The sequence below is a fragment of the Erythrolamprus reginae genome, chromosome 3 (assembly GCF_031021105.1).
Source record: "Erythrolamprus reginae isolate rEryReg1 chromosome 3, rEryReg1.hap1, whole genome shotgun sequence".
In the NCBI taxonomy this organism is placed as follows: Eukaryota; Metazoa; Chordata; class Lepidosauria; order Squamata; family Dipsadidae; genus Erythrolamprus; species Erythrolamprus reginae.
The window spans coordinates 210,765,306-210,784,412 of record NC_091952.1 but is presented as its reverse complement, the minus strand read 5'-3'; the positions used below and the strand labels follow the sequence as shown (position 1 = coordinate 210,784,412).

At 42.0% G+C, this 19,107-nt stretch overlaps 1 protein-coding gene across 1 annotated transcript in view; it reads right to left on the bottom strand.

The window, feature by feature from the left end:
• The window catches only part of XKR4 (XK related 4), a 95,043-nt gene extending 76,359 nt beyond the window's left edge, over nt 1-18,684 (bottom strand). The window contains exon 1 of the mRNA XM_070749166.1: nt 17,798-18,684. Coding sequence (XP_070605267.1) covers nt 17,798-18,684 — 887 coding nt within the window. The remainder of the gene's footprint in view (nt 1-17,797) is intronic.
• Nucleotides 18,685-19,107: the final 423 nt, after the last annotated feature.

Genomic DNA, 19,107 nt, shown 5'->3' with positions numbered 1-19,107 from the left:
CCACTAATTCATAAACACTATCTGTATCAGAGTCCTCAAGTTGTTCATCATCCTCCAATTGACCAGGAGTGTGTACAACACTGTGATACTAAAATTATTTAAATGATTTCTACTAACACACTAGACATGACCAGTGTTCTTTGTTCTTCCTTGGTTTACATATATTCTGTTAACCAGCTTTTGCACACCCCATGGAATCTCCCTAGTCATAATATAAGAGTCTTAAATAATTTACTAGAAGAAAAAGTATCCTGATTGTGTGTTTTGGTTAATGCACTCTGAGATTGTTGGTGACATAGCAACACATCATTTGCCATGAAGATGGAACTGCACTATAGCCTGACAGATATAAATTATTTTGTTTTGGGGGGGAAAAACACCCCACTATCAAAACTAAAACTCACATAAATCTATTCTAACAACTACTATGATTATTCCTTTAAAGATGAAATAATTATATCAAATTACATTGGGCTTTGACTGATCCATATTCAACCTCTGAACTTCTTTGAAGCTGCCTGAAATGCCAGGATTTCACAGGCCAAATTCAACTGACTTTTTTTTAATGTTGATCCTAATATCTCATGAAAACCCAAAAACCTAAGAAGTAATACACCTCCAAATATTAAACTTCAATAATTAATTCCAGCAAAGTATTTGTGAAAGTATTCCATAGCATTCTGCTTATCATCCTGTTCAATACAGGTTACAAACCATGACAACACAGTGGATACACAGTTGATTTGAAAATCATATTCAAAGATTTTTTATCAGTGATTCCTCACCAGCTGGAGAGAGAAATCAAGCGACATGTATCAAGATTTAGTGCTGAATCATATTATTATTATTTATTAGATTTGTATGCCGCCCCTCTCTGTAGACATTTTTCAATATTTTTATTGATGAGTTGGAAGAAAAGGTGGACAGAATGCTTGCCAAATTTTTCAGATGCCAAAAAATTTGACTAATAAGATTGAACTAAGATTGAAGTGCTTCAGATATGATTTAAAGGTTTTGGTTTAATTTGAAGTCTTTTAGCAGTTGAATAATCCTAGATACAAATGCAGGCCAAGTCATAGACATGTGTAAAAATAACATTTTCACATCCCTGCATGTTCCAGAACTTCTCTTCCAAATCAAAATTAAAGCACTGCAGGCTCTTATAGCTAAAATTCTAGGAAGTAATTCAGAATGATACTGACCACATTAAGTGACTGACAATAGCAAAATAAAATTTAACAGAGATAGGAGTTTCTTTACATTCCCTTTTTCATTCTTTTTCTTTGAATACAAACATTTTTCTGTTACCAGGTAATAAACTGTAATTCTTCATTATAGAAAGTGTCAAATATATTATTAATAGGTATGGTGCTTCAGGAACATATATATTTCTGAATTAGAGTATGTTCAGAGTTGGCCTGCCACAGTGATGAAATCCAATTTTTTTTACTACTGGTACTGTGGGAATGGCTTGGTGGGTGTGGTGTAGCTTAATGAGCATGGCTTGGTGCGCATGGCAGGAGAAGGATTTTGCAAAATCTTCATTCCCACCCCACTCCAGGGGAAGGATAGTGCAAAATCCCCATTACCTCCCTACTCCTGGGGGTAGATATTGCACTGTGGAGCCAGCCAAGGGTGGTATTTGCTAGTTCTCTTGACTACTCAAAATTTTCCACTACCGGTTCTCCAAACTACTCAAAATTTCTGCTACCGGTTCTCCAAAAGCTGTCAGAAGCTGCTGGATTCCCCCCTGCCCTGCCATAAAAAGCTACAAGTTATGGCTGTATTCTTATACATTACTCAACAAACAGAATTGAGAACGATAAAGACAAAAGCAAATGGTGACTGAGTTTATGGTTAATACATTATGAGATAGAAATATTGCTTAATGCAGCGGTTCTAAACCTTTCTAATGCCGTGACCCCGCAATACAGTTCCCATGTTGCGGTGACCCCAATCCAAAAAATAAATTTGGTGGCTACTTCAAAACTGTAATTTTGCTACAATTATGATTCAAAATGTAAATATCTGATTTGCATGATCTATTCGCATTGCTACAAATCCAACATAATTTAAACATAGACTGTCTTCTATGTTTCTATAGTGATTATGTTGAGAGAAATTTTTAAAAACATTTACACCTCTCCCCCGCCAAAAAGTCCTTCCTTCCTCCCTCCATTAATTTCATTCTTCCTTCCTTCCTTTTCCCTCCATTTCTCCTTCCTTCTCTCTCATTTGTTTCTCTTTCCTCTCCTTTGTTCTTTCCCCCCATCATTTTCTCATTTTCTTTTTCTCTTTTTCTCGCTCTCACATTCCCTCCCCCTCTCACTTCTTCTTTTTCTTTCTGTCTCTTGCTTTCTTTCTTTCTTTCTCTCTCTCTCTTGCTCTCTGTCTCTCTCTCTTGCTCTCTCTCTCTCTTGCTCTCTCCTTTTCTTCTCTCTTCCTTCCTCTCTTTCTCTCTCCCCCTCTATCTTTCTCTCTCTCTCTTGCTCTCTGTCTCTCTCTCTTGCCCTCTCTCCTTTTCTTCTCTCTTCCTTCCTCTCTCTCTCCCTCTCTCTTTCTCTCTCTCCCTCTCTCTGTGTCTCTCTCTCTTGCTCTCTTGCTATCTCTCTCTTTCTCTCTCATACACCATGCGCCCGAGAGGGCAGCGGCGGCAGAGAGGCCAGCGGCTTGTACGGAGGCGGTGGGGGCGGCTGAGGAAAGCGCCTGCTGGGGCACAGAAGCATCGGCTGAAGCACAGGGGGGTGTCGTGGGGAGGAGGCGAGAGAGCTGTGTGCAGGAGGCCAGCAGGAGACCACACAAGGGGTCCGATACTTACGGCCCTGGAGGTACTGGCCCTGCAATGCCTTCAGCACCTCCAGCCATTCTTGCATGGCTTCCAGGCTGAGCGCAGAGCCCAGTGCTCTCCCCGTGGGGCAGCAAAGAAGCAAAAAAGCGGCACTCTCCCTCTCTCTCTCCCTCTCTGCAGCAGACCCTCCTCCCACCCCCGAGTCCTTGCCCAATGCCAAAAGTGCCCTAAAGTGTGCAAACCTCACTGGTGCAAAATCCTGGACCTGAAGAAGCAAAAAAGCGGCACTGGAGGGACTGCTGCTGAGCATCTGGAGGAGGAGGGCAGCCAAGGGGCAGGGAGGAAAGCGGGCCTGCAATTGGCCCTTTTCTTTCTCTCCTTTAGCGAGAGGAACTGTTGCTGCTCTGCCATAGGGCAGCAACAGTTTCTCTCCCTAAAGGCGGGAAAGAAAGGGGCCAATTGCAGGCCCACTTTCCTCCCCGCTCCAGCAGACCGCGGTGAGTGGAGTGGTCCCGCGGGCCATACTTTGGGGAATGTTGGAAAATGTTTAATATGAAGGAAAAGGGAAAAGGTCATTCACAAGATATATCTAATAAATTATGCAGATAAATCTTCACCTGAGCAAGATTTCTATCTATAAGCAAGCAGCAATAAAGAAACTGCTCTGAAATAACTCCTCATGTCGTCCTTAGTTCTTTCAGCCTGATACTCAATAGGCCCCGTAACACAGCGTTTCCCAACCGGTGTGCCGCGGCACAGTAGTGTGCTGCGAGACATGGCCAGGTGTGCCGCAAGAAGTTCCAGCTGGGCGGGGCGCTGCTGGCGCCCCTGCCTGAGTGTCGTCCTGTGGATGGTCTTGGGCTTCACAGTCGCTTCCTGGTTCCCTCTCCTCCCACCGCCTGTGTCTCCCGCCGTCGCCTCCCACCAAGCCGTCTCCCGTTGCCGTGGGTTCCTCGAGTGGGAGCTGCCGCTTCCCTCCGTCCAGCTCAGCCACGCTGCCGTAGAAAGCACAGAGGTTATTGCCACCGCTTCTGCCTCCACTCAGGGAGCCACCGTGGTCACCGCGCCTTTTCCTTTCGCTCAGCTCAACCACGGTGGCTCCCTGAGTGGAGGCAGAGGTGGCGGCAATAACCTCTGCACTTTCTACGGCAGCGTGGCTGGGCTGCCTGGAAGGAAGTGGCAGCTCCGAGGAATGAGGCGCTGGCGGTAGACACAGGCGGAGGGAGGAGAGGGAACCAGGAAGCAACCGTAAAGCCCAAGACCAGCCACAGGACGACCTTCAGCCAGGGGCACCGGAACCGCACGCAGCCATGGTGGGAGCAGCATGAGGTAGCAACGAGGCGTGAGGACAAGCAGGCAGCTTGGCGGAGGGGAAGCGCTGAGGGGCTCTCCTCCTTCCCCACCCCTGCGCTTCTCTCCCGCCCTGGCTTTCGCTTCGCCCCATGATTTCCCCGCAATTTCATCCAGGCCACCTCTTGCCTCCTTTTGAACTGCGGGGAAATCTGCGGGCGAAGCAAAAGCCAGGGCGGGAGAGAAGCGCGGGGGTGGGGAAGGAGGAGAGCCCGTCAGCGCTTCCCCTCCGCCAAGCTGCCTGCTTGTCCTCGCGCCTCGTTGCTACCTCCTGCCTTTTTCCAGGGGCCTTTGGAAGGCACCCAGGGAAGGGGGGGATTGGGGGTGGCTTCTCGACCTCCTCATCCGGCTGCTAACGCCCGCCCGGTCCCTCTTGCAGTCCCTTCACCGAGCGCTTTTGTCCCAGGCTGTCAGTGAAAGGGCTGCAGGACAGGCGGGGCAGGCGTTCTTCTCACAGCTGAGGCAGGATTTGGAATGTCGGGTGTGTGTGCGTGCCCCTGCCACCCGGAACATTTAAAATAAGAAAAACCTTTGCCGGCCTCCGCAGAGAAGAAAGGAAGAGAGAGAAAGAGAGAGAGAGCAAGAGAGACATAGCAAGAGAGGCAGAGAGAGAGAGAGAGAGAGCAAGAGAGACATAGCAAGAGAGGCAGAGAGAGAGAGACAGAGAAAGAGAAAGAGAAAGAAAGAAAGAGAGCTAGCAAGAGAGAGAGAAAGAGAGACAGAGAAAGAGAGACAGAGAGAGAGAAAGAGATAGCAAGAGAGAGAGAAAGAGAGAGAGAGAAAGAAAGAGAGAATGAAAGAGATAGCAAGAGAGGCAGAGAGCAAGGGAGAGAGAAAGACATATAGGGAGGGAAGGAGGGAGAGAGAAAGAGAGCAAAAAAGAGAGGAAGAAAGAAAGAGGGATGGAGAGAGAGAAAGAAGGGAAGGAAGGAAGAGAGAGAAAGAGTGAGGGAGAAATAGAGCAAAATGGAGGAAGATTTTTTTTTGTCAAAACTTTTCTTTAGCCGCCACCCCACACCCCCCCGTTCAGTGTTCCCCAGGATTTTGAAAATATGAATAATGTGCCGCGGCTCAAAAAAGGTTGGGAAACACTGCCGTAACACCTCTGCTATGCAAGCTTCAACATGTTAGTTGCCACTTAATGGCATAAGCCTGGGGTGACAAATCTATGGCACGTGTGTCAGAGGTGGCACGCAGAACCCTCTCTGTGGGCATGCACGTGCCAGCCAGCTGGCCTTCAGGTTTCTAGTATCCTGGCGTGTGCAAAGACCAGTTCTCCAGTGTTTATGTGTGTGTGTTGAATACCCTAAGAGCAGCTGATTGGCATTCACATGTACCCTGGCCAATTGGTTTTGGGGTTTCCAGTGCACACAGACATGTGCATGCATGTGTGTCTGCATGCATGTGCACACGTGTTACAGTTTGGGCACATGGTGACAAAAAAGTTCCCCAGCACTGGCATAGGGCCTTTAGAAATCATCTCTTTCCCATTTGCCTATTTTATAAGAGCTAATGGGTTGGACACACTTTGTTTCCCACTCATTGAGAGATATCATCTAATGGTACCTAACAAATTATCGGTAACTTTTGACAAATCACCCTCCACCTTGCAAACAAAAAACCTATTTCCAGTTTCCAGGTATTTCATTTCTGGAAAGTTATGTACAATTGTTATGTACTCCTTGCCTTTCGCAAACTCCTTAAAACCCACCTCTGCAGTCAGGCATGGGGGAATTGAGACATTTCCCCCCAGGCCTATATAGTTTTATGTATGGTATGCTTGTGTTGTATGTTCTTTTAAATAATGGGTTTTTGTTCTCTGTATATTGTTTTATTATTGTTGTGAACTGCCCTGAGTCTGCAGAGAGGGGCAGCATACAAATCTAATAGATAGATAGATAGATAGATAGATAGATAGATAGATAGATAGATAGATAGATAGATAGATAGATAGATAGATAGATAGATTTGTATTTTGCTATACAAAGGCGGCCAGTTTATTACTAATCCCACCAGTTTTATAAGCTATTATACCTTCTCACAACATCATTATATGGTTCATTAACTTAATGCCTTTATAATTTCAAAATTCTTTCAGTTCTACTGTGTTTTTAAAAACCAGTACTAAAGCACTAACTGTGCTCGACACACCTTCAAACCTTACACAATATGAATTACATTCTTGATAATTTTATAATGCAACTATACAATTTCATAAAATTTGGCAATTATATCATGGTATATATGAAGTCATTTTTATTAATTGAAGAATGTCATTGACCTTTGTTATGTTAGTCTTTTCTTTTAAAAAAGAATATTTTCATTTTAAAGGTCATTATTTGTGTATGTTACATTTATTTCGATATATACATTGCACTATTATATGCAAAGATTGGATCCAAAGGTTGGATCAAACTGAACATATAGACAGGCATTTATATTCTTTCTAGCATTTTCCCATGTGCAGAATCCTCTTCTTCACCCATTGATTGCTATAGGATTTGACCAACCAGTTCATAATGAACCTGAATTTGTGGTCAGAAAGAGTGTCTGGACCAAAATAATTGAAGATAGGTTTCATGTCTAAGGTAGAATTAGAACTTACAGCTTCCTGATTTCCACTCTGGTGCCTTAATCACTAGATCAAACAGGCTTTCTATCAAACTGAACATATAGAGAAGGTTGTATGTTTCTTAGTCAGACTTGTACACATATACTTTATGAAGTAAATTCAGGCTATAATCCAAAGGTCCTTGTGCATTTATACACACAACTGAATTAGTCATCAAATGGGGGCTATCCTTTTCCCTAAAACAAATGGTGGAAATATATGTATGTAATAATATACTATGACTGCTTCTGATAGAATACAAAAATGTGGCCTTGGAATGGGAAAAGGATGAATAAACCATTAAGAGTCATGGTAAAAGTTGAGAAAAGATTAGTTGGGCCTATAGCAGAGTCAAATTGACAGGTTTTCAAGATCTCTCTCTTTCTTTCTTTCTTTCTTTCTTTCTTTCTTTCTTTCTCTCTCTCTCTCTCTCTTTTTTTCTTTTTGATTGGATTTATATGCCGCTCCTCTCCAAGGACTCAGGGTGACTTACAACATATAAAAACAACAATTACAATAGCTACATTCAATTAAATTAAAATTAAACAATCTGTGTTAAAAATCAATCATACCAATTTAAATAACAATCATACAAACAGTCATTGGTCAGGTAGCTGAGATCTAATCACCTCAAGCCTGGTGACACAAGTGAGTCTTAAGATTCTTGCAAAAGGCAAGGAGGGTGGGGGCAGTGCGAATCTCTGGGGGGAGCCAATTCCAGAGGGCCTGGGCCTGCACAGAGAAGGCTCTTCTGCTAGGCCCCGGCAAGCGACATTGTCTAGGTGACGGGACCTGGAGAAGGCCAACTCTATGAGACCTAACCGGTCACTGGGACTCATGCACCACAACAATAAACATGACTCCCAAAATCCTTGCTGCTTTTATTTATTTATTTAGTCATGTTTATTGTTGATCTCTTCTTCGTCAAACAAAATAGTGGTGAAATCCGTTATTTTTACTACCGGTTCTGTGGGCGTGCCTTGGTGTGTGGTACGGCTTGATGGGCATGACTTGGTGTGCGTGGTAGGGGATAGATACGGGAAATCTTCATTCCCACCCCACTCCAGGGGAAGGATACTGCAAAATCACCATTCCCTTCCCCCTGGGAAAAGTATATTGCAAAATATCCATTCCCACCCAACTCTGGGACAGCCAAGGGTGGTATTTGCTGGTTGTCCAAACTACTCAAAATTTCCACTACCGGTTCTCTGAACTATTCAAAATTTCCATTAATGGATCTCTAGAACCTGCTGGACTTCACCCCTGACTTATACTATTAGGATCTGTTTTAGAGATAAGGTAGTGCCAGCTGCCAAAATCAGTTGGATTACTACAAATTGCTATTCTGAAAATAAAACTTAGCTCAAGTGAAGTAGGACAAAATTTACTATATAATCAACTTTCCTTTCAGTTCCTTTCCCCTCAGCTGAGCTCCACTTTCAAAATAACAGCCTGCAGGAGGTGCTGTGTTGCCAATCTCTCTGCAAACATCTGTGCTACACAGATGGATTTTAAAGTGTTATTTTCCACTTTCAGCAAAATGCATTAGACCAAAGTTTAATATAGAACAACAGATTTAGTCGGAAAGGTAGACACTTCTTTTGTCATCATCCAAAGAACCAAGTCCCCAAATCAGCTTCTAGAAAGACCAGGGTATAAAAGCAAGAACTATTCATGCTTGTTGGAATCTGTCTTTACATGCTCTAGATAGAGAAGTCCCTATCTCACTGAAGGTCAATGACCCAATGGCTACTCTTAACCCGGTTTGGCCAGCCTGTCCAAACCACAGGTGACAGCTGAGTGACAGGTGGGGACCAAAGGTGAGCGAGCTGCCCTAAAAGCTGCTCTAAAATGACGCTCCCATAAAAGGACTTTGCTCCTACACCAGAGTGGATGAAATCTACTCGATTAAGACAATGGTCATGCAGGCAGTCTCTGCAAGCAATGTGGTATGTTAAGAGCATGGCAAGACACAAAAGACGCCCGGGTCAACCATTGTGCCTAGACCATCCCCAACTATCTTGATTCGTGTCCTGCTTTTGGAGCAAGATGGACTCTGGGAAGATAGAGTGAGGCTGACTATGCGCACCTCTTGCTCACTTTAATCCAATTCACCTGCAAGTCTTGACATCTCCTCCAAGATGTCAAGGTCCTCTTCGAAAACGATGGATGAATATCATTCACGCTTGTAAATTAGTATTGTTCTCAGGCAAAGAGACTGGTTGGTGTTTTCTCTACAATTAAATTGCTTTGTTAAAACATTGTTGTATTATTACTATCATGCATTTTAAAAAAATATTTTGGTCAGCTCAAAGCAGTGGACATAACTAATACTCCTGCCTCCTCTTTTCCCAATGAGTTGGATTGAATTTAGATAGTAACTAGCCTAAAATCAGTTAGCTGGCTTTCAAATATAAGGTAAACTCAGGAAGTCATGCTCTTCTGGTTTCTAGATCAGCACCTTCACCAGTATCCCAAAATGGCTCCAAAGATGAACACCAGGTTGTTGAAGTTCTTATAGCACTCCAATATTTACTAATATAAATTCATTAATCATTGTGACTTTAATTTCTCCTTACATTTTACCCAGGTAGAAGGATATAAATTATTGCTGTAAAATGGAAGTCAAAATATCCATGCAGTGCATATTAGCTTAAAGTGATTGAGCTAATATCCTTAAAAATAATGTGCTTCAAGGTACACCCTGTATTTCAATAATCTAGTTAGTCCAATGATTAATATTATTCAGGGTATATCCTGCAGTGTGGCAAACTAGTAGACTCACGAAATATAATTTATATTACAATATAGCCATTAATCTATATTAAAGTTTGTGTAGGCACCCATAATGATAATATTTGTCCAAAACACAATTGCTACTCAGTAAGTACATGACAAAATAACCCATAATATTCACTGTATATGAACTTGAAGCACTTAGTAAAACAAAGTGTCATATATGGGAGCAATAGAAGACTTGATAAAATTCCTGTGATTTGATTAGGGTAACTTATAGCATTATAGATTTATGCTGCAGTTGCTGCCATGGTGCATAAAAACATGCAGAGTATATTTTTAAAGTAAATAATCATTGTGTGTTGGTAGAAACTGAAACTTCTGCTTCATTTTCTCATATGCCTCTGAAGTGACTTAAAAACATAATTTGCTGCTTGCCAAACTTGCCAAAATTATACTAGATAATAAAGCCTTTGGTTATTTCTCACTAGTAATTTATAGCACGTTATGGTATCATCCAGTCATCATTATGGTGATATAGTTTATCTTCATTACTGATATATTGACATAGTAATGGTTGGATGATAACACAATGCCATAAATCACCCCTGAAGAAATGATATTTGGTGACTGAATTGCAGTCTATCTTTGCTTTTTCATTTTGGTCTTCTCCCAACAAATATTGTCTACGTCAGTCAGCTAAGATACTATTTCGGTGATCAACTAAGGTGTGCTGTTTCAGTGATCAGAAACCATTTTCACCAGGAAGTTAGAACATCAGCAGTTTAAATTATACTGTGTTTAGTGATGCACAGCAAATACAATCTCCTCAAAGAATTATTGTAAAACCAAGATGGGATAAATGATTGGAAAGCATGCATCATTTGAATCAAGACAAAGATAAAGAGTTACATAAAGCCCTTCCCTGCAGAAAAGGAAACTTTCTGAATTCCCTCCTTCTTTCTTTGTTATACGAAATGCTGATTTGGCAACATTTCAGCTATTAAGCAATTCCTAGACATCGTTGCACCTCTGAAGCTACAGTAATTGCAATTCGTGTTTTGAGAGAATGGAAGGAGGAAATCAGGATGGGATGAGGGATGGAAAGAAACAGGAACATGGAATGGAAAAGAAAAAAAAAAGACAAAAATACCAACCTGAACAGGAAAGAAGGAAGGGAGGGAGGGAGGAAGGAAGGAATCATACACCAGCAGGATGTAACCAGGAAGAGACAAATCGGAACTCAGAGAAACTTACATAGTAGGTGGAAAGGGGTTCAGGACAGGTCAGTTGAGATTCAGTTTAGAAATTACTGTTGGTGCAAATGTAGTAGTTAGAGAATGTCAATAATAAATTATTCACATTGTAAAAATTATGCTGCTTCCACTTAATTTACCAACGTATAAAGGCTTTTTAGCAAAGATGCCAAAGGAAGAAATATTTTTATAAAGATTCAGGGATGCATAATCTGAGTTAATATGCCATTTGGAAATATAAAAAAGTGTTACCAATACTTGGAATTAATGACTGACTTCTAAACCCCAAGAACCATTACTGGTATATTTCTTAGTACTAGACATTCTAGTAAATCAGAAATATCAGAAGTCTGAGTGAGAGGCACTTGTTTGGATCCCATTATGACTACCGTGTTTCCCCGAAAGTAAGACAGTGTCTCACTTTCTTTTTATCCCCAAAAGCCCCACTATGTCTTACTTTCGGGGTATGTCTTATATTGTCCCGGGCACTGGGGCCGGCTCGTCTTCGGGCTTCGGCCCGGGCGAGGCCTCTTCGGGCGCCGGAGCCGGCGGCGACTTCCTGACGCGCTACCGGCTGGTGTCGTCTAAGCTCCGTCGGAGCAGTTCGCGGCGCTGGTGAGGGAGCTGCGCGCCCAGGAGAGTCTCCCTTACGCAGCCTGGTGCCAGCTGGCGGTGGCGCGCTGCGGTCAGAGCTTGGGCCACCCGGCGGGTGAGGCAGCGGCCCTGGCCGAAGCCGGCGACTTCCTGACGCGCTACCGGCTGGTGTCGTCTAAGCTCCGCAAGCGCTTCCTCCACAAGCCCAACGTGTCGGAGGCGTCGGAGAAGTTCGCGGCACTGGCAAGGGAGCTGCGCGCCCAGGAGAGTCTCCCTTACGCAGCCTGGTGCCAGCTGGCCGTGGCACGCTGCGCCCAGAGCTTGGGCCACCCAGCGGGCGAGGCGGCGGCCCTGGCCGAAGCGGCGCGGCTCTGGCTGCGGCACGAGCGGGAGCTCCGACTGCAGCAAGGCAGCTAGATGAGAGGGAGGCGGCAATACCCCCGTGTTTCCCCAAAAGTAAGGCATATGTCTTACTTTCGGGCTACGGCTTATATTAGCCGACCCCCCTGAAACCCCCAATACGTCTTACAATCGGGGGTGTCTTACTATCGGGGAAACACGGTAGGAATCAGTTGATAAACTAAGATAGAACTTCTAAAGTTAAACTCCCCTTACAATTTCCTAGAACTGATTATCTAGATCAGGGATCTGCAACCTTAAACGTTCAAAGAGCCATTTGGTCCTCCCATCTCTTTTTCTGTCTCCCTCTCTCTTTCTCCCCCATATCTACCTCCTTCTTTCTCTCCTACTCTCTCATCTCTTTCTCTCTCCCATCTCTCTCTCTCTCTTTCTACTTCTTTCCCATCTCTTTTTCTCCCTCTCTTTTTACCTCAACTTTCTCTTTCATCTTTTTCTATCTCCTTCTAAACTCTCTTTCTCATTTCCCTCTCTTCCCCCCCCCCCGGAAAACTTAAAATACTTAAAGAAGATTCTGATTTACAACAAATAAGAACTTATGGACCAATGTCTTTATTGAATGTGGATGATAAGATTTTTGTTTCAATTATTGCAAGGCAGTTGAAGAGACTATTGAATGAATTCATTTACTCAGACAAAAATGGCTTCCTGCATAAAGGGCAGACAAGCTATAACATAAGACTTGTCTTAAATACGTTGGAATATTATGAAGCTCACTCTGAAAAACAACTAGGATTATTGTTTCTAGATGCACAGAAGGCTTCTGACAATGTTAATTGGAAATTTATGAAATTTATGAAATTTACAATTGGAAATGATGAATTAAAAAAAACTTTTTGAATATGGTAAAAGCAGTATATAATAAACAATTGGTAAAAGTAATGGTAAATATTGAATTGATAGAGACAATTAAGATAGTGAAAGGTACAGACAGGGATGTCCTCTATCTCCACTACTATTTATTTTAACATTGGAAATATGTTAAAATGAAAGAAAAATGAAAGAAAATAAAATTAGAGGAATGAAAATTAGAAAACACGAATAAAAATTACAAGCTTTTGCAGATGATTTGTTATTTATAATGGAAGATACAATAGAGATTGGCCCTCAAATATTAAGACAAATAGAAAAATATGGAGAAGTGACAAAGAAACCAAAAATGATAGGGAAAAATATGACATTAAAATGCAAAAGAAAAGTGGACAAGAAAATGGGCATTCAATATTTAGCTATATATTTAACCGCAAGATGTATAATGATAAAATAAGATAATTATAACAAATTGAGAATGCAAATAGAAGTAGACTTGGAAAAGTGGAAGAATTTACAAATGTCATTAATGGGTAGAATAGCAACACCGTATTTTTCGGAGTATAAGACACACCTTTTTCCTCCCTAAAAGAGGCTGATAATTAGGGTGCGTCTTATACTCTGAATGTAGATTCCCCCCCCCCAGCTCTAAATAGCTGCTAACGATCTTCCCAGCTCTTACCTTGCAGGGTCCTTCATTGTTTCTTTCTTTGAAGAATGTTTTCCAAGCCTTAAGTCTTTGCAGGGTTTTTTTCATTGCTCTAACTTGCTCCGAATGTTTCTTTCCAGATGCTAATGATGTTCCTAGCTCTTACCGACTTGCAAGCTCTTTTATTGTTACTCTCTCCAAATAAAGTTTTTTTAAAAGCTCTAATCAGGGGATACAATAATGTGCTGAAGCTGATTTCAGCAGAGTCAAATGAAATACCTGGTAAGCAGATTCTTTTCCCTATTTTCCTCCCCCAAAATTAAGGTACAGCTTATACTCCGGTGTGTCTTAAATATGGTAGCTAAATATGGTAGTTAAAATGAATATATTGCTGCAAAAATTGTATTTGTTCCAAGTTATTCTGACTAAATTAGATCTTTTTTTTTGAAAAGTTAAATAAGTTAATAAGAAAATTCATTTGGCAAGGATTAAAATGAAAGCTCTACAGCAAGCAAGATTGAAAGATTGTTTTGGTTTACCTAATTGGGAAATATACTATCAAGCAGCAGTATTAACATGGTTGAAAGAATGGATCCTGTTGAAAAGTGTAAGATTGTTAACTCTGGAAGGTGAGATTTGCAAATGGGTTGGCATGCTTTTTTATGGTATGGTAAGAATACATTCATGTTTCCAGAAGCATTGTTTAAGGAACAGTTTGTTAGCAGTGTGAGAAAACGTAAAAGTAAAATATTATATAGAAACACCAATGTAACTTTCAACAATGGAAGTACTTGTACATCCAAATATTATTAACTTAAGAAATGTTATAAGGTATCAGGATATTTTGACAGAAAAAGGAGAACTGAAAACAAAACAAGAGCTAGAGAAACAAGGAATTAGGACATACTGGTTCACACATTTGCAAATACAATCAAGATATGAAAAAGATTGGATTTATGATGGGAACTTCAGAATCAGAATGAGATATTGACAGGGAGCGTTGAAAAATTATTAAGAAATTATATCATTATTTATTACAAACTGAGTTAGAGGAAGAAGTGATAAAAGAAACAATGATAATTTGGATGAGGAATTTTGGATATATAATAGAATAGTAAAAATAGTAACAAATATGGGAAAGAAATTATAAACTAACCATGGCAAAAGCATATAAAGAAAATATGTATAAAATGTTTTATAGATGGCACATGTCACCAGAAAAATTTCAAAATAGTTTAAAGACAAATCTGTAAAATGTTGGAAATGTCAGAAAATACCAGGTTCTTCTTGTTATATGTCATGAATGTGTACAGAAGCAAGAGAATTTTGAATTAAGATGCAAACATGGTTAGGAAAAATGGTGGAAGAAAAGCCAGACTTAAAACCAGGAATCTTTCTTTTAAGAATTTTAATAGAAAAATACAAAAAAAAGGAAATATATTTAATAATACTTAAGGTAACAGCAGCTATGATTGTATTTGCGTAAAATTGGAAAGCAAGTTTGATTCCTGGAGATGAGCAGAGAATAAAGAACATTTTGGACTGGCCTGAAATGAACAGATTAACATTAAGATTAACATTAAGATTAAGATAAAAGAGGATTCATTGTATTACAAGACTTGGGGGAAGTTTTATAAGATGGTTAGAAAATGAATATAAATAAAGAAGTTTGAATATAAGTGAATGATCCATCATTCCCATCTGTATGGGAATTAAAAAAAACCTTTTCAAAAAGAAAAAGAACTAAGGAGAATTACCTGAACAGTTAGAACAATTAATCAGTGGAACAACTTACCTGGAGAAGTTGTTGGTGCTCCAACACTAGATGTTTTTAAGAAGAAGTTGAATAACCATTTGTTCGAAGTGGTGTAGGGTTTCCTGCCTAAGCAGGGGCTTGGACTAGAAGACCTCTAAGGTGCCTTCCAATTATGTTATTCTATATTCTATTTGCTGTTCCTATTGCTGATCCCCCTTCCACTAATTGGCCTTGTGGAAAATTCATCTTATACACCTCTTAAAGAGTGTTCTATCACAACAAAGAGGATAGATAGATAGATAGATAGATAGATAGATAGATAGATAGATAGATAGATAGATAGATAGATAGATAGATAGATAGATAGAACAAATACCACCATTCAAAATTAAATTGTATTTCAATAATAAGTTATATCATATATTAAAGCTATAACACTGCAAAGATACTTGGAAGTAATTTTTTTTAAAGTTGAATTTTGCTGAAATTATATTTGCAAAAGAATTCTCAGCAAGATTAAATTTTTCATATAACTGACTGCCTATTATTTCTTCGGTATAAATCAGAGAAGTAAATATTTATTAAGAATACTATAACAGGTATTAATAAGAATACTTGCCTATAACAATGAATGTATGCTTTTTGAAACTTAGTCACACATCACAACAGTTATGAAGCTTGCCCCCTTGTATCGACACAGTCATTTATAACCATCTTGGGGGGGGGAGCTTTTAAAATTTCAATTAACATAATTCCTGTACATACAAAATTCTTCTCATTTTCTATACATTAAATATTCACTGAGTGCCTGTTAATATTTCTGGCTGAAGAGTAAGAAATAATGAAACTGATACTTATAATAAAAACGAATAGTTCTGCCAGGCCTCAAATTTTGACCCAAATATTATTTCTTATGTACAACCAATAATTCTATCTTCTATTTTTTTAATATAATATAGTATAGATATTGCATTTTAATTTAAGGTTCTCCTTTTTCATGCAATTTTGTCTGAAAGACTCAGTTTTATATTATAACATACATTTAACAATCTTACTTGGTAAATGATTGTTTAATGCATTCAAACTTTATATGTCTCTCTAGTTCCCACCCCAACCCAAGGTCAGGACATAATAACATCCTTGAATAATGGTCATGCTTCTTTCATGTGAGTGAATTCAAGGGTGTGGCCAATTAATAAAAATATATTTTATTAAGAGGTTGGAATAATACAAATAAAGGTAAGTATATTTTTATAATAAGAATATTTTGAATTATATTCAGCATTTTAGCTATTATAGCTGTTCAGAAATATTATGTTAAATATGTGAGAATGAAAGTTTAATTGAATTATATATATTGTAACTAAATCAATAAAATGAAAGCAATCTTTTGTTATCTTTAAGGTAGTTATTTAGGTGGGTTTATAGTGTAAAATAAAATTATCAATATGTTAGATGCAATAACCCTATTCTATTGCTTAAAAAATGTACAGGAATTAAGGTTTTCAATGTCATTAACAAGTTCAGAAATGTATCAAGTGAGCATAAAAACAATATTTTCAGAATATGCTATGTGACTTACACTAATCTGAGGCATATAAGATTGCTGAATACAAAATATACTTTGAGATTTGCCTTAGGTCATAATGCTCTAAATACACCCACACTCACACCCAATACTCTTTCTGTGTAAAGAATAAGTATAAGGAATAATTCATCCATGTGCAGGATTTTTAGGATGCAATATACACTCAGGTTTTGGAGACTTTATAATGTTTCAAATGTTACTTCTTTCTTGTTCTAAGTGTTTTGCATACACTTTCATGGAAGAGCAGGACTTCAAAGTCATAACAACATAAGAACATAAGAAGAGCCATGCTGAATCAGGCCAAAGCCCATCAAGTCCAGCATTCTGTGTCACACAGTGGCCCACCAATTGTCCATGGGGATATTGAGCAGAAAGAGAAGACAAGACCCTCCCTTTCCCTTCACCCCCAACAAGTGGTACTCAAGGGAATCCTGCCTGTCTCAACCAACATAGAGGCAGCACTTGGACATCCGTTTCAATAACCATCTATATGCTTGGTATTCATGAATCTGTCTAATCCTGCCTTGAAGCTATCAAGGCTGACAGCTGTCATGATCTCTTTTGGAAGTGAATTCCATAAACCAAGACCCTCTGGGTTAAGAAATACTGTATTTCCCTTGATTTGTCCTCACCTTTAATCTATTTGTTGAACCATTTCCAATGTAACCATGCATAAATGTTCAGAAATAACAACCAAATCTTAAAACTCAGCTTCAGAAAAATACTCCACTATGGGCTGGCATCCTAAAACAAAAACCAAGTTTTGCATTGGTGGGTGGCATCTATGTCTCCTTAAGCTAAGGTAAGACTGAAACCAACCAATCTTAGAAAGCAAGGAGGATGGCATTGCACACAATGCCATTGTCCATTGTGTGTTTCAACTGTGACTTCATTGATAGTTCATTCTATCTGGACTGCACATATAACCCATTCACAGCTTACTTGCTTGGCAAGTCAGCTCATTCAAACGTGTCAATTCAGAATTACAGCCCTCGGTTACAACTTATGCACTATTGCATGAGCTGGTAAGAGTAAGGCAAGATTTGCTGTGTCTTGCGACCCCTCCCCTCCACACTCCAACATCTCAAGTTTTATCCATTATTTTAGGCCTGGATCCCGTAGGTGGCTAGGAGATAACAAGTTTTGGTCACCTGGGGTACATCTCACCCACCCGCCGTTGCTTCGGAGAAGCCTAAGCTGCACAGCCTTCACAAAAGCTAGTTTGAGGCACTTGGGTCTTACCTCCAAATCTGCCCGAGCTGCAGGATGTGGATGATTGACTGCATCAGCCAGATGCAGAAGGCACAGGAGGCAGATCTGGCCTTGGGGGTTCGGATGCCGCCGCCGCCGCCGCCGCCCCCTCCGCCACTGGCCGTGCTGGTGGCATTGGTGGTGCTGCTGTTGCTGCTATTCGTCGCGTTGCCCTTGCTGGCGTTGGAGGCTTGCCTCTGTGGGGTGGCCGGCCGGGCCCCGGCATCCATATCCCCCGCGGCCGAGCCGCTGCTCACCAGCAGTTTGCTTTCGCCGTGCCCGGCGGAGGACGAGGAGGCGGGAGCCACCGAGGCGCCGTCCTCGTTGCCGAAGTCGTGGACGAACCAGCGGAAGCTGAACACCTGCACCGACAGGGACCCGAGCAGCACGAAGAAAAGTGTGAGCCCGAACCACCAGCGCTGGCCTCGCAGGTAGTAGTCCACCGCCAGCCAGAGGTCCGTGCCCACGTCGGCGAAGTACACGGCCACGGCGGCCAGGATCCAGAGCCCGTCCCACAACGAATAGCGCCGCTGCTCCCTGCCCAGCCGCAGGCATAGCGACGACGAGCCTCCGCCCGAGCCCCGCGAGCCCCCGGCCGCCTTGCCTCCGCGGCCGCAGCAGCAGCAGCAGCGGCACCCGCCGTTCCCGCCGCCGCCGTCCCCTCGACTCCCGCCGCCGGACTTGCAGCAGCCGCTGCTGCCGCCGCCGCCGCCAGGTGACTCGTCATCTTCGGCACTGCCGGGGCCCTCGGCGCCTGAGGCGAAACCCGAAGCCAGTGCCTGCACCGAACCGGAATGCTCCGAATTCTGCAGCGGCGTGAACGCCACCTCGCTGCCCTTCTTCATCTTCAGCCGCCCCCCGTCCGACTTCGCGGCCATGATGCGGGTGGAAAGCGGCGGCGGCGGCGGCGAAAGGGACCCAGTCCGGGAGCACCCTTTGGCCCGCCCCTCCCCTCCCTTCCCTCCCCTCCCTCGGCGGACAATTCGCTCTCCTCGTTAGGTTTCCCGAACAGCTGAATGGGGCTGGGCCACGGGCTCCTCTGCAGGCGCTGCTGGAGCGCCGCCTGCCTGCAGGGAGCCCCGCTCACCCACCCAGCCCCGGACACAAGCGGCTCGCGGAACGGTCCTTACACCGGCACATCCTTTTTTCCCCCCTCCGCCTGGCCCGCCCCTCTGCTTCGGCTCTGCTGCTGCCGCCGCCGCCACCCAGCTGACTGACGCCAGGAAAGAGGATGACCTCATCCCTCTCCCCCATACATACAGACACGCGCGCGCACACATACACGCGGAATAGCCGTGGCG